General features: G+C 48.8%; 1 protein-coding gene across 1 annotated transcript in view; it reads left to right on the top strand.

Annotated features, from left to right (window-relative positions):
• The first annotated feature begins 214 nt into the window (after nucleotides 1–214).
• Nucleotides 215–27,619, top strand: part of abcc3 (ATP-binding cassette, sub-family C (CFTR/MRP), member 3) — a 65,529-nt gene continuing 38,124 nt past the window's right edge. The window contains exons 1-13 of the mRNA XM_055654314.1: nucleotides 215–241; nucleotides 1,275–1,451; nucleotides 4,761–4,886; nucleotides 5,714–5,851; nucleotides 6,644–6,769; nucleotides 7,529–7,590; nucleotides 17,637–17,768; nucleotides 18,852–19,067; nucleotides 20,207–20,384; nucleotides 23,233–23,394; nucleotides 23,486–23,578; nucleotides 24,746–24,949; nucleotides 26,555–26,701. Coding sequence (XP_055510289.1) covers nucleotides 215–241; nucleotides 1,275–1,451; nucleotides 4,761–4,886; nucleotides 5,714–5,851; nucleotides 6,644–6,769; nucleotides 7,529–7,590; nucleotides 17,637–17,768; nucleotides 18,852–19,067; nucleotides 20,207–20,384; nucleotides 23,233–23,394; nucleotides 23,486–23,578; nucleotides 24,746–24,949; nucleotides 26,555–26,701 — 1,788 coding nt within the window. The remainder of the gene's footprint in view (nucleotides 242–1,274; nucleotides 1,452–4,760; nucleotides 4,887–5,713; nucleotides 5,852–6,643; nucleotides 6,770–7,528; nucleotides 7,591–17,636; nucleotides 17,769–18,851; nucleotides 19,068–20,206; nucleotides 20,385–23,232; nucleotides 23,395–23,485; nucleotides 23,579–24,745; nucleotides 24,950–26,554; nucleotides 26,702–27,619) is intronic.

The following is a 27,619-nucleotide window of genomic DNA, read 5'->3' as shown; positions in this document are numbered from 1 at the left end:
AAAGTCACGCACACGGCCAGTGGCAGAACTGCAGCGCCGCTGAAGGTAAGTTTTGTAACATACCTAAAATTCATCTGGGAAAGGGAGCTAGAATATGTGAGTAAACGTTGCCCAACGGGGAACGGATGTGTAAGGGAAAGATTCATGATGAAAATGTGTGTCTGCTTCTCACAATCAGTGTTAATGATGAGGCGGTGGGCTTCATATTTCAAGCATGTTGATGATGCAAAACTCTGGCATGGTGAGACGTTGGAATGGGAGTGGGTGTGGGGCTGCCAGGGGTATATCAAGGGGGGGTGCAGGGGGGGGGGGGTGCAGGGGGGTATATCAAGGAGGGGGTGCAGAGGGGGGGTATATCAAGGGGGGGGTGCAGGGGGGTATATCAAGGGGGGTGCAGGGGGGGGGGTATATCAGGGGGGTATGTCATGTCATGTCCAAGGGGGGGTATATATCAAGGGGGGTACAGGGGGGTATATCATGTCAAGGGGGGGGGGTGCAAATATCAAGCTGGGCAAACGTGCAGAAACTTGGCAGATGGATTGTGATGTGGGAAAGAGCAAGGTTGTTGACTTTGGTGCATAAAACAATCATTGGTGAAAGATTGGAATGTGCTGCTAACCAAGAGTATATTGGACCATTTGAGTGCAAGGATAAAGATGTGTCGTGCTCCTAGTCCTTGACCTGTTCACAATGGAACAACCTTCTGCTATGGCTCTCTTCAGACTTAATCAATTTATATACTTTTATCAAATCTCCCTCATCATTTTCTAAAGATAACATTCCCATTTATCTATCCTTGAACCGTAGTCGCTCATTGCAGGAACATTCTCGTAAATCTGTTCTGGACCTTCTGGTATGCTTTCACATCCATCTACACTGGCAACCACCACTGAAGGCAATGCTCCAGTTTCCCAGTGTAACAGCAGCTCTTCCTCTTTTTGTAGATGCTGCCTGGCTCTTCTGCTGAGCTGCTTTAGCCATTCCTGTTTTATTTCTAGCATCTGCGAATGTTTTATGATTTTAGGCTTCTGTTTAATTAAGATTGAATGTGACCTCTCTCCTATTATACTCTATCAATAAAGCCCAGAATTGTGTTTCTTTGCAACTTGCCCGGTAACGATCCGTGCATTCGAAATCGAGCTTCGTGAAGACGTATGAAGACAGTCGACCAAAGTGCTTAATTTATTCCATGTTATTTAGGATTTGGATATTGGGTTGCTACATCTCCTACAAGCTGACCTCTTCCTGTTCTCTCCCCATTTCCCCCCTTGCAGGATCACAACATTACTTTTCTCACGGACTCTCCAGATCTGACTCTATGTTTCCAGAAAACCATCCTGTCTTGGATTCCAAGTATTTATCTGTTGCTGATCTTCCCCCTGTACTTCCTGTATCTCCGACAGAACAGCAGAGGTTACATCAGAGTCACCCAACTCAACAGGGTCAAAACGGTAAGTGTGTGGCTCGGTGGTGTTCTGCACTTTGGGAAGCCCCTGTGCTGCCACTGGTAGCGAGTATCATGGGAGGTACAGGAGTCTGGAGGGTGTATGAATGGGTGGATACCAGGGGTCTTTCCGAATCAGGGAATGACATTAAACAAAATAACTGTCTTAAAAAGATGGCGACCATGAAATCATTCTAATTCCTGGATGTAATATTAACGTTTAAATATTCACCCGAGTGCACTTTAATCCTTCAGAGAAATAAATCATCCCCCTCTGTATTAACAGCAGTGTGGTTAAATATTACTCATCCCATAGAGCGGAAAATAATAACAACTTACGGAGAAAGAGTGACGTGTAGGAAGGAACTGCAGATGCTGGTTTAAACTGAAGATAGACATAAAATGCTGGTGTAACTCAGCTGGACAGGCAGCATCTCTGGAGAGAAGGAGTGGGTGACGTTTCAGATCGAGAAGATGACCCATCTGAAGAAGGGTCTCGACCCGAAACATCACCCATTCCTTCTTTCCAGAGATGCTGCCTGTCCCGCTGAGTTACTCCAGCACTTTGTGTCTACCTTCTGAGAAAGAATGACAGCAGAGGGAGTGCGTTGTTTTGTGTGGACAGAGCATAGGATGGAGGGCAGCTTCAGGATGATAGATGTCAACAAGCAGAGTGCGTGGACTAGAACATGGCAGATACATGGTGGGAAAGCATCAAAAACATAGAACAGGACAAAGCTTTAAATTTGCTGGTGATAGAATTGTATAACGTGGAAACAGGACTTTCAGTCCAGCTCTGATTTTCTGATGGGATGTAAATATCAACACATAGCCAATCTGTGGGAAGGAGGAAAGTCAGGGAAAGTTGAAAGGAGATTTTTGAGGCAAGTGTTTTTGTCATGGAGTGGTTAGTGCTTGGAACATGCTGGCGGGGCAGGTGGTAGAAGCGGATGTATGGCACAGTGAAGAGGCATTTAGACAGACATGAGTATGGAGAGAGCTGGGCCATGTGCAGCCGATGGGATCAGTTTAGATTGCCAACATGTTTGGTAAAGATATGGTGGGGCTGAAGGGCCAGTTCATGTTCTTGTACAAAGCTTCCACAGCTGATCTGGGACTGCATTTGGCTGGCTGGCGGTGGGTGCAGGTACACAAGTGAGGCTCCCTGTGTGAAGCGGTCAGGCAACCTGACACCTCTGCTGGCAATCTATGTGTTCCCAGCAGGGAATGTAATGTAATCAGCAGCATCGTGGTGCCTGGAGGAAGTCGTTCTGATAAGAACCTCACACAATCTCACAATCCCCTTTTACGGAGGCCAGTGAATCATTAATGGAATTAACCACATGAAACAGCTTGTGTGTAAATATGTAGCATTTGGTTTCCTGCAAACTATTTCTCCAGTAGTTTAACGCTCCACAAACCATAGCAGGCAAATTCTGGATCAGTCGAATGATTCACAGTCATTCCTTCAATCTACTTCTGCTGCCCGACTGCTGTCATCTTCATTTGTTCTCTGTGGAATATCCATTGTTGGTATCATTTGGTAAAGGGTTCAATTCCCAGGTCAGTGTTTGAACCTGTGACTGAGACAACACTCCCTGCAGCACTATTAGGGAAGTGCCTTCAGGCAAGACCTGATCACGTGATTTTATCTGATAATAATGTGTGAATTACAAAGGCATTTGATTGACCTCCCCATTTTTATATTTCAGTCAGTCAGAGAGTGAATCATTGAATGATTTGGATCAGTGGGCCTAGAGAAGTGGAAAATGCACATGTGTTAAGTTGTAGAGAGGTTGTGTGGAGAGAATGGGGAGAGCGTGTGGTAGGCAAGCTTGGCCATACATAAATGAAGAGTTATGGACCCACATCGAACTGGATTGAAGGTGAAATCTTCATCCGAAACTACATCTGAGAAATTTGGGAGTTCCTTATTGAATCCATAATTTATAATGTATTCTAACTTGGCCTGCTCCTGCCCAGGACTCAACAGTGAGTTCAGTAATCCTCTCTCAGCAGATACAGACTCATTCAGCACTGCATTGGAGCCATAGAATCAGGCCCTTCTGCCCAACTTGCCATGGCCAACCAACATGCTCCATTTACACCCGAACCACCTGCCTACGTTTGGCCCACATCCCTCTAAACCTTGCCGACCCATGCAGCTGTACAAATGTTTTATAAATGTTGTTATTGTACCTGCTTCAACGACCTCCTTTAGCAGCTCGTTCCATAAATCTACCGATCTCTATGGGAAAAGTTGACCCTCAGCTTCCAAAGGGGCAGCTGATTTTACAAGGGTGGTGGGTATGTGGAACGGGCTGCCAGAGGAAGTGGTTGAGGCAGGTGCAAAAACATTTAAATCGTTTGGACGGGGTACGTGGATAGGAATAGATTCAGGGCAACAGCAGGTGAATAGGACTAGCTTACACCGACCGGGCATCCATGCTGCATCTGTGCTGTAAGACTCTAAAGCAAATAGTGGGAACACAAGCATGTCAGGCTGCATCTGTGGTCAACCCTTTTTATTTTAGATTTCCAGCATCAGATTTGTTTTTCAATTTCACTGATTTAATCAATTTCAGGTAACCAGATCTTCCAGTTTGTATCAGAGTGAAGCAAAGCTAATGAAACATCAGCAACGTGAACCTTTAGCTCTCTGACTGATGTATTTTGACCTGCTGAGCATTGCCAGTATTCTGTTTCTGTGTCAGATGTGTAACGCTAGCAGGGTTTTGCCTCCCACAGCTCCAGCGTTTGTCTCTCCTCCGACTCGCCTCCATCTGCATTCCCTTTATTCAAGTCTCTGGACAGACCATCCAGTGATTCCCCATCCCTCACTGCCCGCTGACAACCTGCACTGTCGGCACCACTTTAGTTTTCCAGCGTGTGCTAGTCTTTGTTCTATAACTGTCGGTGATTGAGGAAGCGATGCTTCTATACTAGGTGTCAGTGTTGGCTCTAACGAGCTTTGCACATACACGTGCTCCTATTAACCCACTCAGTTGGGGATCGATGGTCGACATCTGTCTCTCTGGGGCTAGTGTGTCTGTGAATGGCAGATGGCAGGAAGGAGATGGCAGAGTGTGAAGAGCTGGACAGCACATAAACAAAACTGGTCATTTTCTGGACTGCACTGTGCTGTGCTGCCCATAGCTGGATGGAATACGTCCCCCAGGGACATGGCTCTTTAACTATCAGTAGCCTCTGAGGAAACGTCTGTAGGCAGGTGATGTGTTTCACGCGTGCTGTACTTGTGCCTTGTGCTGTTTGCATCTCCCTGTGCGACTGTCCCATTCCCCTCTCCCTCCTGCAGGTCCTGGGGGTTGTGCTGTGGATTGTCTGCTGGTTGGATCTCTTCTATTCCCTCCATCAGATGATCAACAAAATGGGATGGATTGCAGCCGATTTCATCAGCCCTGTGCTCCTGGGAATCAGCATGGTGCGTCATTGTGGTGGGGGCAGTGGTGGTGGGGTGGGTGGGGGTGACGGGGTCTGTGGGGTGGGTGTGGGTGACGGGGTCTATGGGGGTGGGGGGGGGGGGGGGTGGGGTGTGGGTGACGGGGTCTGTGGGGTGAGGGGTGGGGGGGGGTTGGGTGGTGGGGGGGGGGGGATGGTGGGTGGGGGGGGGGTGTGGGTGGGGATGGTGGGGGGGGGGGGTGGGGGGGGGTGACGGGGTCTGTGGGGGGGGGGGGGTGAGGGTGGGGATGGTGGGGGGGGATGGTGGGTGTGGGGTGACGGGGTCTGTGGGGGGGGGGTGGAGGGTGGGGATGGTGGGGGGGGTGGGGATGGTGGGTGTGGGTGACGGGGTCTGGTGGGTGAGGGTGGGGATGGTGGGGGGGGGTGGGGTGGAGGGTGGGGGTGACGGGGTCTGTGGGGTCGTGGGTGAGGTGGTGAGGGGGGGGGTGGGTGGTGGGTGTGGGTGGGGATGGAGGGTGGGGATGGTGGGGGGGGGGGATGGTGGGTGGGGATGGTGGGGGGGGATGGTGGGTGAGGGTGGGGATGGTGGGGGGGGGGTGGGGGGTGGGGTGAGGGTGGGGATGGTGGGGGGGGGGGATGGTGGGTGGGGGGATGGTGGGGGGGGTGGATGGTGGGGTGAGGGTGGGGATGGGGGGGGGGGGGTGGGGTGGGGGGGTGGGGGTGGGGGGGGGGGGTGTGGGGAGGGTGAGAGGTGGGGGGGGGGGGGGGTGGGGGGGTGTGGGGTCTGTGGGGTCGGTGTGTTTGCTGCCAGTGATTTGTTTTTAATGCCGGACATTATTGTGACTCCAGTTGGTGGCGACATTACTGATCCAGTGTGAGAGGCTGCGTGGAGTCCAGTCGTCGGCCGTTCTATTCTTCTTCTGGCTCCTCTCCCTGCTCTGTGCCGTGGTGCCATTCCGCTCAAAAATCCTGGCAGCACTGAGAGAGGTGAGTGGATGGCGGAAGTGGGAACAGATACTCTGCCCAGAGGGTGAGGCCATGGATACGCAGCAAGATGGATCACGGACAGGCAGAGATTAGTTTAACATGGCATCATGTTGGGTATGGACAGGATGGGCCGATGGAAGGGCCTGCTCCTCTGCTCTGCTCTATGGAACTGTCGCTAGCAAAGGGCACAGTTATTTGGAACTCTGGGTGGGATAAATGGTGCAGGCAGCAGGGCTTTGACTATTTGGGAGTTCTGTTCAATTCTCCATGGTAGTTAGTGAGAAATTAAATTACTCCACAGAAATGTAAATGTGTGATAATGGTGAGTGTGGAGAGATCAGTGGGGGGGGGGGGGGGGGGTCAGTGGTGGGGGGGGGGGGGGGGGGGGGGGGGGGGGGGGGGGGTGTGTACTGACGTGCGGTGTCTCTGGCATTACCTGTGGGGCTTGGTTTGATGATTTGGAGCAATAGGGAGAGAACTGACCAGTATGGTGGAGACAAAATAAGGGAAGGTATCCCACGCCAGGGGGCCACATGTGTGGCACGGGTGGGTGACAGATTTGTGAAATGTATATAGACTGCATTGAACAATTTGTATCGCCTCCGGAAATGTCGGATGAATTTTTCGCACGGTTCACGTATTGGATATATTTATTACCTGAATAAAGTCTATTTTGAAAATTTTAAAATAGAGCTGCCGTGTGTGGTAGCCCAGCCATGCTTCAGCTGCAGGGAGACTAGACTGGCCCTGGGCCTCTGTGTACTGCTGACCAATTGCTCTGTTTCTCCACAGCATCAAGTGTCTGATGTCTTTCGATTTACCACCTTCTACATTTATTTTGCACTTGTTCTGGTTCAGTTCTGCCTCTGCTGTTTACGTGAGCCTCCTCCATACTTTACCAGCGTGTCGAAAGATGTGGTGAGTGCTGGTGTGCCTCAACAGTGCTGACGTCTGAATCGCCCTCCCCTCCAACACTGGAGGCCCATGTGTAACGGCAAACACTGACCGGGTCACGGGTTGGGTCCGCAGAAGGGTTGTGGTCATTGATCAGGACATGGACTGACATGTGGTCACACCCCTCTACCCCACACACCCAGCAGTAGTCACGGACTGGCCATGTTTACACATCGCAGGGAGATGCAAGGAACCACAGATGCTGGAATCTTCAGCAAAGCACCAAGTGCTGGAGTAACTCAGAGGGTCAGGCAGCATTTGTGGAGGGAATAGACGGATGGCGTTTCGGGTTGGAACCCTTCTTCAGACTGAAAAAGGTGGGGGGACAAGGCTGGAAGAGAGGTGGGGATGCAACAAACACTAGCAGGTGATAGGTGGATACAGGTGAGAGGAGCGGCAGATGATTGAAAGATGGGTGGAGTCAGTGACAAAGGCTCGAGGTGAAAAGGGGACAAATGCATGTTAGAAAGGGAGGAGTGTCGGCTGCCAAATGAGGAGCCTGGAGGGCTGCCTGCAGGCGATCTTGTTGCCACACTGGGTGCTCTGGTCCGTCCTGTTGTGAGAGGTTGTGGGATTGGAAGATGTTGTTGGAATAACCCAGAACGAGACACCGCTGGGGGTGGGGTGGGGGGGGAGGGGGCTGCCAATCAAGCAGGATGTTCCGGGGATCGCTGGGTGACAGGATGGCATGTTGGAAGCTGACTGGTTCTGTTCTTCCCACAGAATCCAAGCCCGGAATTCAACGCTGGCTTTCTTTCCCGCCTGACCTTCTGGTGGTTTACCAGGTGAGTCACTGCCCTCCCGGTGACAAGTAAATATCAATTAAACACTAATATACTTTGAGGTTCACAAGCTGCTGTTCCCTGATAATATCTGACAGTGTGTGGGAATTGCAAGAACTTTTGAAAGAGACAGTGCCTTAATCTCGGGCTCGTGGACAGTCTCTGACGTTCCCCACTGGCCCCAACGCTGCCTGGTCCACGTGGCCACCACTCCTCTGTCATCAGCTCGGCGGATCTCAATCATATCCATCCAGGGTGGGTGACAAAGGTTTCTTGTTCTGTGCCTCAGTGCTCAGTTTCATCTGTGTTCCACCTGCTGCCTTTTAGCAACAGGGCAGCAGGAAATGCTCGCCTTCCCCACAAGGCCGTCATGGTTATGGAAATGGGCATCAGCGCCCAGTCTGACTGCCCATCACCCACCCATACCCATGACTCTTACACTCATCTCCTTTGTTAATGTCGTACGGCACAGAAACAGGCCCTTCCGTGCCAACTTGGCCATTTCTGCCCATCTGTACTATTTTCATTTGCATGTGTTAGATGGACACAGAATGCTGGAGTAACTCAGCGGGACGGGCGGCATCTCTGGAGAGAAGGAATGGGTGACGTTTCTTTAGACTGAAGAAGGGACTCGACCCGAAACGTCAATACATACATACAATACATACAGCGCTCCCTCAGAGGACCTCAAGAAAGGCTTGAGAGTAGAAAGAAATAAGTTTTAAGTCTAGACATTGTCTAGGAGCTGCAACCGCAAAGGCGCGGTCGCCCCCTGAGCTTATGGCTAGATCGCGGGATATTCAGTAACCCCAAGTCGGCCGATCTGAGGGACCTGGAGGCGGTGTGGTGGGTGAGCAGACTTTTGATGTAGGTGGAGCCGAGCCCGTTAAGGGCTTTGTATACATAAAGAAGGAGCTTGAAATGTATTCGGAACCGCACTGGGAGCCAGTGGAGAGAGGCCAGGATCGGGGTGATGTGGTCCATTATTCGGGTGCCGTCAGGAGTCTCGCTGCGGCGTTTTGGACCAATTGCAGGCGGGACAGGGATGATTGGCTGATGCCAGTGTAAAGGGATTTGCAGTAATTGAGGCGGGAGGAGATAATTGAGTGGATGATCTTTTCGAGGTCGTCAAATTGGAGGAATGGTTTTATTCTAGCTATCGTCTGAAGCTGGAAGAAGCTAGCTTTTACCACGGCATTGACTTGTTTGTCAAATATCAATGCAGAGTCAAATATCACGCCAAGGTTTATGACGTGAGGTTTGAGTAATGGGGTAAGGCTTCCAAGGCTGCCTGTTATCCTTTTGATGGAGTCTGAGGGGCCAAGTAGGATGACCTCAGACTTACTCTCGTTTAGTTGGAGGAAGTTCTGGACCATCCAACACTTTATATTCTCGAGGCAGTGGATAAGGCTGAGTAGATTTGATCGGTTGTTGGGTTTCAGGGGGAGGTAGAGTTGTGTATCGTCTGCATAGCAGTGGAAGGAAATGCCGTGCCTTTGAATGACGGCCTAAGGGAGCATATACAGGGAGAAGAGAATGGGGCCTAGGATGGAGCCTTGTGGAACCCCGCAGCAAAGGCTAGCTGGGGAGGAGAAAGAGTTGCCTATGTTTGTAGAGAAACTCCTATCTTTGAGGTAGGAGATGAACCAGCTCAGGGCAGTGCCATCAATACCAACCCCGTACCGGAGACGGTCAATTAGGATGGTGTGGTCAACTGTATCAAATGCTGCGCTGAGGTTGAGAAGGAGCAGGATTGCACAGTCGCCAGAGTCAACGGTGAGAAGTAGGTCGTTATATACCTTCAACAAGGCAGACTCTGTGCTGTGGTGGGCCCTGAAACCTGATTGGAAAGTTTCCAGGATGGTATTTTAAACTAGAATGGTTGGGGGGAGGGACTCAAATAGAGAAAGCTAGTAGATGGTGTGTGAGGCAGGAGGCAGAGAAGGGAAGCACTCAGACCCAAAATGTAGGGGAGAAAGAAGAAAAAGATAATAAACAGAGAATAAGAGGTGGTGGGTTTATTAAATTTGTATATTTTAATGCTAGGAGCATTGTAAGATAGGTGGATGAGCTTAGAGCCTGGATTGATACCTGGAAGTATGATGTTGTGGCGATCAGTGAAACATGGTTGCAGGAGGGCTGTGATTGGAAACTAAATATTCCAGGATTTCGTTGCTTCAGGTGTGATAGAATTGGAGGGGCAAGAGTGGAGGTGTTGCATTGCTTGTCAGGGAAGATATTACAGCTGTGCTTTGGCAGGATAGATTAGAGGGCTCGTCCAGGGAGGCTATTTGGGTGGAACTGAGAAGTGGGAAAGGTGTAGCAACACTTATAGCGGGAATTATAGACTGCCTAATGGGGAGCGAGAATTGGAAGAGCAAATATGTAAGGAGTTAGCAGTTATTAGTAGTAAGCACAAGGTAGTGATTGTGGGAGATTTCAATTTTCCACACATAGACTGGGAAACACATTCTGTAAATGGGCTGGATGGTTTGGAGTTTGTAAAATGTGTGCAGGATAGTTTTTTGCAGCAAAACATAGAAGTACCTACTAGAGAAGGGGCAGTGCTGGACCTCCTGTTAGGAAATGAGACAGGCCAGGTGGCGTTGGGGAGCACTTCGGGTCCAGTGATCACAATACCATTAGTTTCAATATCATTATGGAGAGGGTCAGATCTGGACCTAGGGTTGAGATTTTTTATTGGAGAAAGGCTAACTTTGATGAAATGCGAAAGGATTTAAAAGGAGTGAATTGGGACATTTTGTTTTATGGGAAGGATGTAGAAGGGAAATGGAGGACATTTAAAGGTGACATTTTAAGAGTACAGAATCTTTGTCCCTGTTTGGTTGAAAGGAAATAGTAAAAATTGGAAAGAGCCATGGTTTTCAAGGGAAATTGGACACTTGGTTCGGAAAAAGAGAGAGGTTTACAATAATTATAGGTAGCATGGAGTAAATGAGGTGCTTGAGGAGTATAAAGAATGTAAAAAGAATCTTAAGAAAGAAATTAGAAAAGCTAAAAGAGATATGTGGTTGCTTTGGCAAGTAAGGTGAAAGTAAATTCAAAGGGTTTCTACAGCTATATTAATAGCAAAAGGATAACGAGGGATAAAATTGGTCCATTAGAGAGACAGAGTGGACAGTTATCTGCAGAGCCGAAAGAGATGGGGGAGATATTGAACAATTTATTTTCTTCGGTATTCACCAAGGAGAAGGATATTGAATTATGTGAGGTAAGGGAAACAAGTAGAGTAGCTATGGAAACTATGACATTCAAAGAAAAAGAAGTACTGACACTTTTGAAAAATATAAAAGTGGATAAGTCTCCAGGTCATGACAGGATATTCCCTAGAACATTGAGGGAAGATAGTGTAGAAATAGCAGGGACTATAACAGAAATATTTTAAATGTCATTGGAACGGGAATAGTGCCGGAGGATTGGCGTACTGCGCATGTTGTTCCATTGTTTAAAAAGGGTTCTAAGAGTAAACCTAGCAATTATAGACCTGTTAGTTTGATTTCAGTGTGGGCAAATTAATGGAAAGGATAGTTAGAGATAATATAGAAGCATCTGGATAAACAGGGTCTGATTAGGAACAGACAACATGGATTTGTGCCTGGAAGGTCATGTTTGACTAATCTTCTTGAATTTTTTGAAGAGGTTACTAGGGAAATTGATGAGGGTAAAGCAGTGGATGTTGTCTATATGGACTTTAGTAAGGCCTTTGACAAGGTTCCTCATGGAAGGTTGGTTAAGAAGGTTCCATTGTTGGGTATTAATGCAGGAGTAGCAAGATGGATTCAACAGTGGCTGAATGGGAGACGCCAGAGAGTAATGGTGGATGGCTGTTTGTCAGGTTGGAGGCCGGTGACTAGTGGGGTGCCACAGGGATCTGTGTTGGGACCATTGTTGTTTGTCATGTACATCAATGATCTGGATGATGGTGTGGTAAATTGGATTAGTAAGTATGCAGATGATACTAAGATAGGTGGTGTTGTGGATAATGAAGTAGATTTTCAAAGTCTACAGAGAGATTTAGGCCATTTGGAAGAATGGGCTGAAAGATGGCAGATGGAGTTTAATGCTGATAAGTGTGAGGTGCTACATTTTGGCAGGACAAATCAAAATAGGACGTACATGGTAAATGGTAGTGAATTGAGGAATGCAGTTGAACAGAGGGATCTAGGAATAACTGTGCATAGTTCCCTGAATGTGGAATCTCATGTAGATAGGGTGGTAAAGAAAGCCTTTGGTGTGCTAGCCTTTATAAACCAGAGCATTGAGTATAGAAGTTGGGATGTAATGTTAAAATTGTACAAGGCATTGGTGAGACCAATTCTGGAGTATGGTGTACAATTTTGGTCGCCCAATTATAGGAAAGATGTCAACAAAATAGAGAGGGTACAGAGGAGATTTACTAGAATGTTGCCTGGGTTTCAGCAACTAAGTTACAGAGATAGGTTGAACAAGTTAGGTCTTTATTCTTTGGAGCGCAGAAGGTTAAGGGGGGACTTGATAGAGGTCTTTAAAATGATGAGAGGGATAGACAGAGTTGACGTGGATAAGCTTTTCCCATTGAGAGTAGGGAAGATTTAAACAAGAGGACATGACTTCAGAATTAAGGGACAGAAATTTAGGGGTAACATGTGGGGGAACTTCTTTACTCAGAGAGTGGTAGCTGTGTGGAATGAGCTTCCAGTGGAAGTGGTGGAGGCAGGTTCGATTTTATCATTTAAAAATAAATTGGATAGGTACATGGATGGGAAAGGAATGGAGGGTTATGGTCTGAGTGCAGGTAGATGGGACTAGGGGAGAATAAGTGTTCGGCACGGACTAGTAGGGCCGAGATGGCCTGTTTCCGTGCTGTAATTGTTATATGGTTATTTTGGTGAAGGTAAGGCGTAAGTTGATTTAAAATTACCTTTTCAAGGACTTTTGAAAGGAAAGGCAGTTTGGAAATAGGTTTGTAGTTGCTACGCAAGGTAGGGTCTAGGTTAGGTTTTTTCAGGAGGGGCTGGACCATCATGTGCTTGAAGCAGGTAGGAACAGCGCCACAGGCCAGAGAACTGTTGATGATGGCGATGATACTGGGACTGGCTATTGCAATGACATCCTTCAGAAGGGCAGTGGGGACAATGCCAAGGAGGCAGGATTTAAACAGGATGTCGGGGAGGATTTAAACTAATGTGGCAGGGGGGTGGGAGCATGAGCAGAAAGGCAGGGGGTGTAAAATGAGGGTAGAAGCAATAGGTAGCAAGGTGAAAATTAAACGTGGCAGGCAGACAAATCCAGGGCAAAAATCAAAAAGGGCCACTTTTCAACATAATTGTATAAGGGGTAAGAGTGTTGTAAAAACAATCCTGAAGGCTTTGTGTCCCAATGCAAGGAGCATTCGTAATAAGGTGGATGAGTTGAATGTGCAGATAGCTATTAATGAATATGATATAGTTGGGATCACGGATACATGGCTCCAGGGTGACCAAGGCTGGGAGCTGAACATCCAGGGATATTCAATATTCAGGAGGGATAGACAGAAAGGAAAAGGAGGTGGGGTATCGTTGCTGGTTAGAGAGGAGATTAACGCAATAGAAAGGAAGGACATTAGCTTGGAGGATGTGGAATCGATATGGGTAAAGCAATGGTATGTTAGCATTCATAGCAAAAGGATTTGAGTATAAGAGCAGGGAGATTCTACTGCAGTTGTACAGGGTCTTGGTGAGACCACACCTGGAGTATTGCGTACATTTATGGTCTCCTATTCTGAGGGAAGACATTCTTGCCATGGAGGGAGTACAGAGAAGGTTCGCCAGACTGATTCCTGGGATGGCAGGACTTTCATATGAAGAAAGACTGGATAGACTCGGCTTGTACTCGCTAGAATTTAGAAGATTGAGGGGGATCTTATAGAAACTTACAAAATTCTTAAAATTCTGGACAGGCTAGATGCAGGAAGATTGGTCCCAATGTTGGGGAAGTCCAGAACAAGGGGTCACAGTTTAAGGATAAGGGGGAAGTCTTTTAGGACTGAGATGAGAAAAACATTTTTCACACAGAGAGTGGTGAATCTGTGGAATTCTCTGCCACAGAAGGTAGTTGAGGCCAGTTCACTGGTTATGTTTAAGAGGGAGTTAGATGTGGCCCTTGTGGCTAAAGGGATCAGGGGGTATGGAGAGAAGGCAGGTACAGGATACCAAGTTGGATGATCAGCCATGATCATATTGAATGGCGGTGCAGGCTTGAAGGGCCATATGGCCTACTCCTGCACATATTTCTATGTTTCTATGTTACAGGTTTCATAGTGGGGACCAGCTTTACAAGGGAGGGTAGAGTAACGGGTTGGAAACAGTCTAATTTTGAAGTTCAGACCAATAACACAGCTAGGTCACGGATGGGAGGGGAAATAGTAGTTCTGATGTTCTTAACTTTGCTGGTGAAAAATGTAGTAAATTCTTCGCACTTAGCAGGGGAGCCAGCTAAGCCAGTACTGGGGCAGGACATATGACAGAGGTAATGGTACTAAAAAGGACCATGGAGTTATGGCCGTTTTTGGAAATAAGGTTGGAAAAATATTGTGTTCTCGCAGACTTTACTGCTTCCTGGTATTTGAGAAGATTGTTTCTCTGAAGCTGAAAGGAAATTTGAAGCTTATCAGATTGATACTTCCGTTCTGATTTTCTGCACTCCCTTCTTCGGGCTCTGCTGGTGTCATTAAACCAGGACCAGCCTTTAGGCTCAGGATTTGTCATTTTAACAGGAGCAACAGAATCCAGGATGGAAGAGGAAGTGGTATTGAATAAAGAGATGAGGTCATCAGTGCTGAGATGGAGGGGAGACGCCTCGATGGTGCAGATATCGGGGGCAGCTATGAGAGCCTCAGAGAACTTACTGGTAGTCGAAGAGTTTACGTAGCGGAAGTAGCGAGCAGGGAGATGGGATTTTGAGGGAGAGAAAGGCAGAGATGCATCGAATATAATTGCACTATGATCAGACAGACTGGCATCAATAATTTCTATATTACAAATTGGGAGACCAGACGATAGCACCAGGTGGAGTGTATGGCCAAGCTTGTGCGTGGGTCCAGTGGTGAGTAGTCAGATTGAAGGGCTCAACCAGGTTCATAAATTCACTCATAAGAGACTTAGTGGGACAGCAGACATGAATGTTAAAATCACCAAGAATCAGGACCTGGTCAAATTTGGGCAACAAGCTAGCGATAAGATCAGCAGATTGTGTGGTAAAGTCCTTATGCATTTTTGGTGGGCGATACACAAGAACAATTACAAGTGGACAGACTAGACTAACTATAATTAGTTGATGTTCAAAACTGGAGAAATGATCAGCATTCAGGAAGTGGCAGTTGAAATGTTTCTTAAACACAGTGGCTAGCCTAGACCCCCACCATGACTGGAGAGCCTAGGCGAGCTGATGGTGTAAAAGGGGCAGAGGGACCCTGTGATCTGGCTGCTCACTCTTTGAGAATGCCAAAGCAGGTTGAGAAAGCAGTAAATGGATATTATACCCAGTTTGCATCTTTATGTGCTGGTCCTCCAGCACATCAAGGACTATCTCCCTCCAGACTTCGACCCCCACCAATTCGCCTATCGCACAAACAGATCCACAGAAGACGCCATCACCGTAGCTCTCCACTCTGTGCTGAGCCACCTGGAGCAGGGGCAGAGCTACGTCCGGATGCTCTTTGTGGATTACAGCTCAGCTTTCAATACTATCATTCCGGACATTCTCATCGACAAACTGGTCACTCTCGGCCTCCCCACTCTCACATGTGCCTGGATAAAGGACTTCCTCACCAACCGGCCCCAGACTGTGAGACTCGGCCCCCACCTCTCCTCCACTCGCATGTTGAGTACCGGCTCCCCACAGGGCTGTGTGCTAAGCCCCCTCCTATACTGTCTCTACACCCACGACTGTAGTCCGGCCCACAACAACAACCGCATCGTCAAGTTTGCTGACGACACTACAGTAGTCGGACTCATCTCAAGGGGAGACGAGGCAGCCTACAGAGAGGAAGTCCTGAAGTTGACAGCCTGGTGCTCAGAAAACAACCTGGCTCTGAACACCAAGAAAACAAAAGAGCTCATTGTCGACTTCAGGAGGCACAGCACCGACTTAGTCCCCCTATACATCAACGGCGAGTGTGTGGAGAGGGTCTACACCTTCCGGTTTCTCGGCGTCCTCATCTCCGCTGACATCTCCTGGACAGACAACATCACAGCGGTTATCAAGAAAACTCAGCAGCGGCTGCACTTCCTGAGGGTCCTCAGGAAGCACAACCTGGACTCCAACCTGCTGCTGACCTTCTACCGCTCGTCCATCGAGAGCCTGCTGACATACTGCATTACAGCATGGTATGGCAGCTGCACCATGGCAGACAGGGAGAGGCTTCAGAGGGTAGTTAGGGCAGCACAGAAGATCATTGGCTGCCCTCTCCCCTCTCTGATGGACATGTACACCTCCCGCTGCCTCAGCAGGGCGAAGAACATCATCAAGGACAGCTCCCATCCTGTGTTTGGCCTGTTCGACCTGCTGCCCTCAGGGAGGCGCTATAGGTGCATCAGAACAAGGACAAACAGATTCAAGAACAGTTGCTTTCCAAAAGCCATAACCTCCCTGAACTCACACATGTATTGACTTCACAGCCAAACCCCCGGACTTCCATCTATCCACCTACTGTAATTTGTACTGTAACTGTATATAGGAATCCTGTTTAGTCACTCTATTCATCCATTGTGTTTTTATAGATATGTACATAGCGCCGCAGAACTGTGCACCTTATTCCCCCCCCCCCCCCCCCCCCCCTTTGTTTTGTTTTTGATTCATTATATGTCTGCACTGAGTAGGAGCTGCTTTTAATCTCATTGTACATGTGTATAGTGACAATAAAATGGCATTCATTAATTTATCAAAACAGGCATAACATAGAGAAGTAGAGAAGCTGAATAGAGCCTTTATCAAACGATGGCCTTGTCACAACTGCTGCCACGTATTCTGTTCTCATCACCTCATCTTGCAAAAGATGTGGAGATGTTAGAGAGGACACGGAAAAGATTTTATGAGAATGTTTCTGGGGATGAGGGGCAAGAGTTGAAAGGACAGATTAGAGAGATTGAGACTGTTCTTTAGAGAAGGTTGAGAGGATCAGTGAAGTATATCAAATGATGAGATGACAGTGTGAGATGTTCCCATCTGAAGAGGATCGAGGCCCCAAGGTGTCAAGTAAATAATAACACTTGTAAATACATACAACAAAATATCAGACGCACTGCCCGAGCGGAGCTCCAACATAACAGATAAATAATAACGGCAATGGAAACGGCAAAAAGGGCGTTTAAAAACAAATAAACTAACAATAAAATAACTAACAAGGAGCCCTGAGTGGGGGAGTGTTGAGCCGCTGCATGGACACACGCCGCCATCACAGAGGCAAAGGTGAAGGGAATGAAGAGTGAGCTGAGGAAAGCCTCTTTGTGCAGTGTGTGTGGTGTGGAGTCTGGAATGGGCCCTTTGTTTGTGGTGCAGGCCGGCTCCAATGTGGCTTTCGACACACAGTGTTGGGAAAAAATGACCAGGCTGTGAAGATGGTGTTGGGAGACCAGGAACTCGATGAGTCCAGTGGCTTCCTTCTCTGCTGTATCTGCGGCTCTGATTCTGAGCAATAGATCAACGTGTCGATGCCAATACCTGGTTGGGAGTTTCTGAATGCACAGTCATTTATCCAGGGTGGGCGAACAAAGACCCAGAGGAAATAGGTGTAAGGTGGGAGGGGAAAGATTTAATTGGAATCTGAGGTGTAACCATTTCACACAGGTGGGTGGTGTAGGGAATGAGCTGCCAGAGGGGGTAGTTGAGGCAGGTACCATAGCAACATTTCAAAGATACAGGGCAGTTACATGGACAGGGAAGGCTTGGAGTCAAACGCTGGCAGATGGGACGAGGGTAGGTGGGGTATCTTGGTCTATATGGATGAGTGGGGCTGACGGGCCTGTTTCTCTGCTGCATGACTGACTCTATAAATACAATTGTCTCCACAGAATGGCAATCCAGGGCTACAAACGGCCGCTTGTTGAGAAGGATCTGTGGGCACTGAACAATGACGACAGGTCAGATATCATTGTGCCAAAGCTGTTGAAAGAATGGGAGAAAGAGAAGATGAAAGCACAGAGGTAACGGTGCCTGTCGCAGCCCCTCGGTAACGGTGCCTGTCGCGGCCGCTCGGTAACGGTGCCTGTCGCGGCCCCTCGGTAATGGTGACTGTCTCAGCAGCTCGGTAACGGTGCCTGTCGCGGCCCCTCGGTAATGGTGACTGTCTCAGCAGCTCGGTAACAGTGACTGTCTCAGCCGCTCGGTAACGGTGCCTGTCGCGGCCCCTCGGTAACGGTGCCTGTCTCAGCCGCTCAGTAACGGGAGGTTTACATTGAAATAAGAAAATAGCGGGGAGTGTGAGAGGCAGGAATCTCTCTAGGCCGTTTGTTCCTAGGACCAGAGGCTGGAATCTAGCCGAAGGCTGTTGGGAATCGTAGGGTCTTGAAACAGGCCCTTCGGCCCAACACGTTTATGCTGCCCAAGATGCCCCATCTAAGTCAGACAGCTCGTTCCATATATCCACCATTCTCTGAGTGAAGACATTGCACCGTAGGTCCCTATTAAATCTTTCCCTTCTTAGCTTAAACGTATGTCCTCTAGTTCTTGATTCCCCTACTCTGGGGGAAAATGACTGTGTCCTTTCACCCTAAATATTCCCCTCATGATTTTATACACCTCGATAAGATCGCCCCTCAGCTTCTTGCGATCCAAGGAATAAAGACCTAGGTTGCCCAACGTCTCCCTATAGCTCAGGAAATAAAGTCCTGGCAACAGCCTTGTAAAACAGTTATACTTGTAACTGAGTTAACCTGTAATATTACAGGCACCCAGCGGTAAGTAACAGGCTAGAATGTAATGAAGATGTTTGTACATCGTATCACAGATAACCAGGAGAGAGTTACAGGCTTGGAGTCAGAGTACAGAATCATTAATAGATGGTGTGCATTACAGACCAGGATCTAATCGCTGGGTTGAGGGGGATCGTATTGAATGACAGATACATGGGAATGAGTTCCAGGCTACAATCTGTAATGGTGAGGTTTAGGGAGGCTTATGTATAGAGTCACAGATACCTGGGAGAGGGTTAAAGCTTGGGGCCAGTCGACAGCTTGGTCTGCTTGCTGTTGTAATGAATTGCTGTTGTGTGTCTCTTCCTTTGTCAGGAAGCAGGAGGTGTTCTTCAACCAGTGCTCTCCAGTGATAAACAACGTCAACTGTGAGAACCACGAAGCAGAGGTCCTCTTCCCCAAACAGGTGCCGCAGAAGAAGCCGTCCTTCCTCGTAGCTCTCTGCAAGACCTTTGCTCCTTACTTCCTCATGGGATCAGCGCTGAAGCTGTGCCAAGACTTGTTGTCCTTTGTCAATCCACAGCTTCTCAAGTACGTTTCTGCCCTGACGTTTCAACTCTCTCACCTTCCTGAAAGTGAAAGCAGAATCTTCACCCACCCTCTAACTGGCCAGGTGGAGCAGTGTTTATTCCAGTCCTGGTCCTGGTGTCCTCTGGGCTATAAGTGGGCTCTGCACTCTCTCCCACCCCCACCCCCACCACAGGTCTCCTCCACACACGGCTCCAGAGCAAACAGGCAGAAATTCCAGCCCGCTCCTTAATATCCCGTTTTGTCCATGTCGGGTGCCAATGAAATGGAAAGTTGGGTGAGGAAAGATTAAAACCATACAGAATGGAAACGGGCCGTTTGGCCCACCAGGTCTGCTCCAGACATGGAGCACCCAGTTATTTAATCCTGCACCCCAATTTATTGTTCTCTCCACAGTCCCCTCAAAATCCCCTCTCCCACTAACAGATTGTACCACTCAGTGCACACGAGGCCCAGCCCCCTGTCCTTGGGGCACGGGAGGACCACAGACACAATGAAGGTCCGAACTTCACGCTGACAACACGCAAGGTCGGGGCATAGTCACGCAGGCCCTTTGCCCCAACTCATCCACGCTGACCCAGATGCCCTATCTAAGCTAGTGACAGTGGAATGTGATGCCACAGCTCAACTAGCTGCTCTACTGTGCCAAGCCTTCAGATTCCTTGTTTAAGAAGGAACTGCAGATGCTGGAAAATCGAAGGTACACAAAAAAGCTGGAGAAACTCAGCGGGTGCAGCAGCATCTATGGAGCGAAGGAAATATGCAACGTTTTGGGCCAAAATTTCGGCCCAAAACGTTGCCTATTTCCTTCGATCCATAGATGCTGCTGCACCCGCTGAGTTTCTCCAGCTTTTTTGTGTACCTTCAGATTCCTTGTGTTGAGAAGCATTGGGTGGGGGGGTGGTAGCATTGGGTGGGGGGGGGGGGGTGGGGTGGGGGGTACATTGGGTGAGGGGGGGGGAGGGTGATGTGCCTCGTACATTGGGTGGTGGGGGAGGGTGATACCCGTACATTGGGTGGGGGGGAGGGTGATGGGCCTCTACACTGGGTGGGGGGGGGGGGTGATGTGTGCCCCGTGCCACACTCTAGCCACTGCTCCAGGTTTGTCACTGACAACGTTCTCTGTCACCCTCTCCCACCAGCATGTTGATATCGTTCATTAATGACTCGACATCCAGGATTTGGTGGGGCTACGCGATCTCCATCCTGATGTTCCTCTCAGCAGCTCTGCAGACCCTCCTTCTCCATCAGCACTTCCACTATTGCTTTGTGACGGGCATGCGCCTGCGCACAGCCATCATTGGAGCCATTTACCGCAAGGTGAGTGATCCACGTGAGGGCGATCGGATGCCCCCGTGGCAGGTTGACAGCACAGGGACGGAGCTGGATGGTCACATCTCCTGTCTGTCTACACACTGCCTGCTCTGCCATACCTTACCTAGCGTCTACATCTCCAGTCACACTAACTTGCTCCAAGTGTAAAAACACTGGCAATATTCTACACAGTTACTGTATTTTAAAAGGGCATCAATTATACCGGTGCCCAGGTAGAGTAAGGTGACGTGCCTCAATGACTATCGACCAGTGGCACTAACGCCAGTGGTGATGAAGTGCTTTGAGAGGTTGATCATGGAGCAAATCAACTCCTACCTCGACAAAAACCCGGACCCACTGGAGTTCGCTTACCACCACAACAGATCAACGGTGGATGCGATCTCGCTGGCCCTCCACTCCGCTCTGGACCACTTGGACAACAAAAACTCATGTCAGGCTGTTATTCATCGATTACAGTTCAGCATTTAACACAATCATCCCCTCCAAGCTGGTTACCAAACTCACAGAACTGGGTCTCTGCGCATCCCTCTGCAATTGGATCCTCGACTTCCTCATTCACGGACCACAGTCTGTTCGTATTGGTGGAAATGTGTCAGCCTCGATAACAATCAGCACGGGAGCACCTCAAGGCTGCGTGCCCAGCCCCCTGCTGTACTCACTCTATACTCATGACTGCGTAGCCAGTCACAGTGCGAACTCCATCATCAAGTTCGCTGACGACACCACTGTTGTGGGACGTATTACTGATGGGGATGAGTCAGAGTATAGAAGAGAGATCGAGCAACTGTCCATATGGTGCCAGCACAATAACCTGGCCCTCAACACCAGCAAAACCAAGGAACTGATTGGAAGGAGTAGGAGGGGGACCCACAGCCCCATTTATATCAACGGGTCGATGGTTGAAAGGGTCAAGAGCTTCAAATTCCTGGGCGTGCACATCTCTGAAGATCTTTCCTGGTCCGAGAACACTAATGCAATTATCAAAAAAAGCTCATCAGCGCCTCTACTTCCTGAGAAGATTACGGAGAGTTGGTTTGTCAAGAAAGACTCTCTCTAACTTCTACAGGTGCACAGTAGAGAGCATGCTGACCGGTTGCATCGTGGCTTGGTTCGGCAATTTGAGCGCCCTGGAGAGGAAAAGACTACAAAAAGTAGTAAACACTGCCCAGTCCATCATCGGCTCTGACCTTCTTTCCATCGAGGGGATTTATCGCAGTCGCTGCCTCAAAAAGGCTGGCAGTATCATCAAAGACCCACACCATCCTGGCCACACACTCATCTCCCCGCTACCTTCAGGTAGAAGGTACAGGAGCCTGAAGACTGCAACAACCAGGTACAGGAATAGCTACTTCCCCACAGCCATCAGGCTATTAAACCTGGCTCGGACAAAACTCTGATTATTAATAACCCATTATCTGTTATTTGCACTTTATCAGTTTATTTATTCATGTGTGTATATATTTATATAATGGTATATGGACACACTGATCTGTTTTGTAGTAAATGCCTACTATGTTCTGTTGTGCTGAAGCAAAGCAAGAATTTCATTGTCCTATACAGGGACACATGACAATAAACTCACTTGAACTTGAACTATTGACCTAGGAATTGCTGCACATTATTGAAGGCAGACAACACATCTCCCCTTGCCTACATCAAGCATCAGATAAGCTTTCCATTCTTGTCAAATTCTACACGTTGTACCAACCATACAAACACTCGTCATAAACCACTCCACTCATGAGTTCTATTGATTACATTTGAAGAAGCTCATTTGTACATTTAAAGTAGTGCTTGTGGCAGTGTCTGAAGCTGGGGATTGTCCAGAAACTCCAGGACATGAACTCGAGGTGGAAGATCATCAGGTCATACAGTACGTGATGGGAGCACAACTAGGCCATTCAGCCCATCAAGTCCACTCTGCCATTCAATCATGGGTCATCTATCTCTCCCTCCTAACCCTATTCTCCTGCCTTCTCCCTATAACCCCTGACACGTGTACACTGTGGTGTCAGACACACACTCGTCTTGTGCTCCTCACTCTCCCGCTCGTGACATGTCAGGACTCTTGGCTGGCTTACTCTTTTTATTTTATTTTTTTATTGGCTGCTCCCTTCAGGCAGAAGGTACAGAAGCTTGAAAGCACCACCACTGGACTCAAACAGCTTCTTCCCCTGTGTTATCAGGCTTAGAAAAACATAGAAAAATAGGTGCAGGAGTAGGCCATTCGGCCCTTCTGAATGGTCCTTTCATAAGCTAGGGTACTGTCCACTTCACCTCTACCCCATTGCGGACATTGGACTCTGTCTGTGGAACTGATGCGCTACAATGCTGAGAACTATATTCTGTACTCTGTATCTTCCCCTTTGCTCCACCTATTGGACTGGAGTTTGGCTTGGTTATATTAATGTATAGTATTATGTGATCTAACTGGACTGCAATACACAGCGTTTCGCTACATTGTACACGCACAGTAATAAACCTACACGCTGCGAGATGAACCTGTGTGGAGAAAGGAACTGCAAATGATGTTTAAACCCAAGATAGACACACAAAGCTGGAGTAACTCTGGGTCAGGCAGCATTGCTAGAGAGAAGATATGGGTGACGTTTCGGGTCGAGACCCTTCTTCAAAACCCGTGCTTTGGATGTTGTGGGTCTGTGAACCCTGAGGCTGAGGGTGCAGGCACCCTGAGGCTGCTCCACGTGTGGTGCAGGCACCCTGAGGGGAAGGATGCAAGGTGCCCGTGGGGCTGGTATCCTGGGGAGAATGGAAGGATCTATAAATGAAGAATAATCATCTGATGTTTATTTTTTCTTCTTTAATTTTTCAGTCTTTGATCATCACAAACTCTGCAAAGCGATCGTCCACTGTCGGGGAGATTGTCAACCTAATGTCTGTGGATGCCCAGAGATTCATGGACCTGACTGGCTTCCTCAACATGCTGTGGTCTGCACCTCTCCAGATCTGCCTGGCTCTCTACTTCCTGTGGCAGGTATGCCTTCACAGTGTGAAACGTCGTAGCCTCGAGACGGACAACGTGTAGCCAGGTACAGGCACTAATGTGTCTCTCGTTGCTCTTCCAGTATCTCGGTCCTTCGGTGCTGGCTGGTGTTGCCGTGATGATTCTCCTCATTCCTTTCAATGCCATGATAGCCATGAAGTGCAGGAGCTTTCAGGTACGTTGCAAGAAAGATTCTTCCTTGTTCCATTAACTCCTCCCAATTCCATCTCCTTCCTCATCCCATTCCCACCCTCTCACCTGCTCATTTCCTGTTCACTTCTTTCCTCTGACCATTACATCCTCTGACCCCCTCCATTACTGACCCATGTATAGTTGCTCCAGGATCAGCTCCTCCTCAGTTAGGTTTATTCTTGTTACTTATACCGTGAGGTACAGTGAAAAGCTTTGTTTTCCACGCTATCCAATCCAATCGGATAATACCTGGTGAAACAGTGTCTGATAGTGACATTACATCCCTCAAAAACATGCTTTAAATTGTCCGTGCAATTTGAGAATTCAACTTTTCTGTGGAAACATAATTGTAACGGGAAGTATCTGGACTCTGGAGAAGTGACCGGGAACCTACCAGAGTGTTGCAGAAATGGTTCTCATTTCAGACAGAAGCAACACAACCTGTCCCAGGAGTGTGTGTGTTTCCAGTCCCAGATCAGTGGTCAAATCATGGTCTGCTGAAGTATCTGACCAAAACACAGTAATCATAGCACCATAGGTTTAAGAGGTCCTCTGCCTTTTCTGTAAACAGGATATAGAACAGCACAGCAGAGGAACAGGCCATTGGGCTCCCAGTATCCGTGCCAACCATGTTTCCAAGACCAACTCTTATCTGCCTGCACGTGATCCATATCCCTCCATTCCCTGCATATCCATGTTTCTATCCAAAAGTCTCTTAAATGCCACAATCTTATCTTCCTCCATCACCACCCCTGGCAACACCTTCTCACCACCCACTACCCTGCATTTAAACAAAATGTCCCACACATCTCGAAGCTTTCACCCTAAAGCTATGTCTTCTAGTATTTGATATTACAGTCCTGGAGAAAAGGTTCTGACTGTCTACCCTATCTATGCCTCTTATAACATTCTCTAAAATGTTACAGCAAGGTACAGGGGAGTGTGAAAGGTTGGGTATTCCTGCTGATGTTGTTTGGGGGGGGGGGGGGGAGCAGGGGGTCATGTTGAATCAAGATGCTGAACGTGACTGGTACTGGAAGAGAGGGAACATGCCCCATGCCTGGCTGGCTGTGACGGGGTATGGGGGCATAATGTCGCTGTGTGTCCCTGGACACCGTGTGATGTGAGTGTGTGCCCTCTTGCTCTGTAGGTTGAACAGATGAAGTACAAAGACTCGCGGATCAAGATGATGAACGAGATCTTGAATGGTATCAAGGTGCTGAAACTGTATGCCTGGGAGGAGTCTTTCGCGCAGAAGGTCCTGGCCATTCGCTCAAAGGAGCTAAACATCCTGAAAAAGGCAGCCTGTCTCAATGCCCTTTCCACCTTCACCTGGACCACAGCCCCCTTTATCGTGAGTAACTGCACACTTCCAACCTGGTTAAAGCATCCTTGTTAAATGTGGAGGAAGACACAAGCAGGAAGAGACCACTTGACCTCTGGTCTAATCCATAAAGGATAATCCACAGAGGATCCTCTGCCTTGTCCACCAGCGTTCCTCATGGCCGTGTCCCTTGGTTCATTTAGTGGTCTAAAGCCTGTTCACCTCTGTATGGGCCCTCTGTGTCCGAGCACCCTCTGTGTCCGAGCACCCTCTGTGTGTGAGCACCCTCTGTGTCTGAGCACCCTCTGTGTGTGAGCACCCTCTGTGTGTGAGCACCCTCTGTGTGTGAGCACCCTCTGTGTCTGAGCACCCTCTGTGTATGAGCACCCTCTGTGTATGAGCACCCTCTGTGTATGAGCACCCTCTGTGTATGAGCTCCCTCTGTGTGTGAACACCCTCTGTGTGTGAGCACCCTCTGTAAGGGCCCTCTGTGTGTGAGCACCCTCTGTGTCCGAGCACCCTCTGTGGCCCTCTGTGTCTGAGCTCCCTCTGAGCACCCTCTGTGTCTGTGTGTGAGCACCCTCTGTGTATGAGTCTGAGCACCCCTCTGTGTATGGGAGCCCCTCTGTGTGTGAGCACCCTCTGTGTCTGAGCACCCTCTGTGTGTGAGCACCCTCTGTGTGTGAGCACCCTCTGTGTATGAGCACCCTCTGTGTATCTGTGTATGAGCACCCTCTGTGTATGAGCACCCTCTGTATCTGTATGGGCCCTCTGTGTGTGAGCACCCTCTGTGTGTGAGCACCCTCTGTGTGTGAGCACCCTCTGTGTGTGAGCACCCTCTGTGTATGAGCACCCTCTGTGTGTGAGCACCCTCTGTGTCTGAGCACCCTCTGTGTGTGAGCACCCTCTGTGTGTGAGCACCCTCTGTGTATGAGCACCCTCTGTGTCTGAGCACCCTCTGTGTCTGAGCACCCTCTGTGTGTGAGCACCCTCTGTGTCTGAGCACCCTCTGTGTGTGTGAGCACCCTCTGTGTATGAACACCATCAGTTGCTGGTGGCAAGTTCCAAACGTGTACGATTCTCTGAGCACAAAGGTCTTTTATTATCCACCCCGCGGGTCAAGGAAAGAGCGTTCACGTCGCGGCCCTGTTTCAACCAATCTTTCCACCACCACGCACAAGACGCACAAGAAGCAACAAGACAGACACCATTGTGCAGATGCCGAGAGGTGTGTTCAGCTCTGGCTGAACAACTTCTAATCTTGTTTGTGGACTCGATAAGAAGAAGATTATCCACCCCTGACCACCGCCGTATATCATCTCCTACACCCAGTAGCTTCTTGAGGAAGTGACAAAGAGATTGATGAGGGTGGGTGGTAGATGTTATCAAGGTTTGATAATATCACTAACTCAGAAGATTAAGTCACAGGATCCATGTAAGTTAGCAACTTGAATCCAAAAATGTCTTGGTCATGGAGAAGATGAGTCAATAATCCCGGCCTGAGCGCTTACTTGAAGCATCAGCAGCGTGTTGATGGGGCATTATGTGTCCAGGGGTTGGGGCTGGGTTCTCACAATTGTCAGTACAGTACTGACTTTAGAACATTATTAATCAGTGTCTATTATTCTTTTCCAGGTTGCCATGACAACCTTTGCGGTGTACGTGTACGTGGATGAGAATAATGTGTTGGATGCGCAGAGAGCCTTTGTCTCCCTCTCACTCTTCAATATCCTGCGGTTTCCACTCAACATGCTGCCTCAGGTCATCAGCAGTGTTGTTCAGGTCAGTCCTCACCTGATGTGGCTGCATCACCCTGCACAAAGTGTGTGCCCACCTGTCGTGCCCACAGGACAGCTTCTCCCCAGCAGAGTCCCTGTGACTGGGTACCCCTGTTCATGGGGCCCAGCTGCTCCAGGCCACACTTGCCTTCAAGCACAGTGCCAGCGCCTGCAGTCTCAGCAACAAGGTTCAGATTTATTATTGTCACACGTACTGAGGTACAGTGAATAGCTTTGTTCTGCACGCTATCTACTCTGATCAGATAATACCATCCATAAATACAATCCAGCCAAACTCCAGTCCAACAGGTAGAGCAAAGGGGAAGATACAGAGTGCAGAATATAGTTCTCAGCATTGTAGCGCATCAGTTCCACAGACAAAGTCCAATGTCCGCAATGGGGTAGAGGTGAATCGGACAGTACCCTAACTTATGGAAGGGCCGTTCAGAAGCCGGATAACTGAGGGGAAGAAGCTGTTCCTGAGTCTGGTGGTGCGCGCTTTCAAGCTTCTGTACCTTCTGCCGGACGGGAGCGGGGAGGAGGAATGACCGGGGTGGGACAGGGACAAGTCTGTGATGATGTCGGCTGCTTTCCCGAGGCAGCGTGAAGTGTAGATGGAGTCGATGGTGGGGAGTGTGGTCTGTGTGATGGACTGGGCTACATCTACAATGGTGGGGAGTGTGGGGTCTGTGTGTGATGGACTGGGCTACATCTACAATGGTGGGGAGTGTGGTCTGTGAGTGTGGGACTGGGCTACATCTACAATGGTGGGGAGTGTGGTGTGTGTGATGGACTGGGCTACATCTACAATGGTGGGGAGTGTGGTCTGTGTGGGACTGGGCTAACAGGTACAGTGTTGATGCTGCAGGCTCAGGAGCAAGGCTGGAAGCTGCATCGTACTGAGTGGGGTGGGTGAGACAAG

The sequence above is a fragment of the Leucoraja erinacea genome, chromosome 23 (assembly GCF_028641065.1).
Source record: "Leucoraja erinacea ecotype New England chromosome 23, Leri_hhj_1, whole genome shotgun sequence".
In the NCBI taxonomy this organism is placed as follows: domain Eukaryota; kingdom Metazoa; phylum Chordata; class Chondrichthyes; order Rajiformes; family Rajidae; genus Leucoraja; species Leucoraja erinaceus.
Note: the sequence above shows the minus strand (reverse complement) of the source record. Positions and strands in the feature narration are given on the sequence as shown.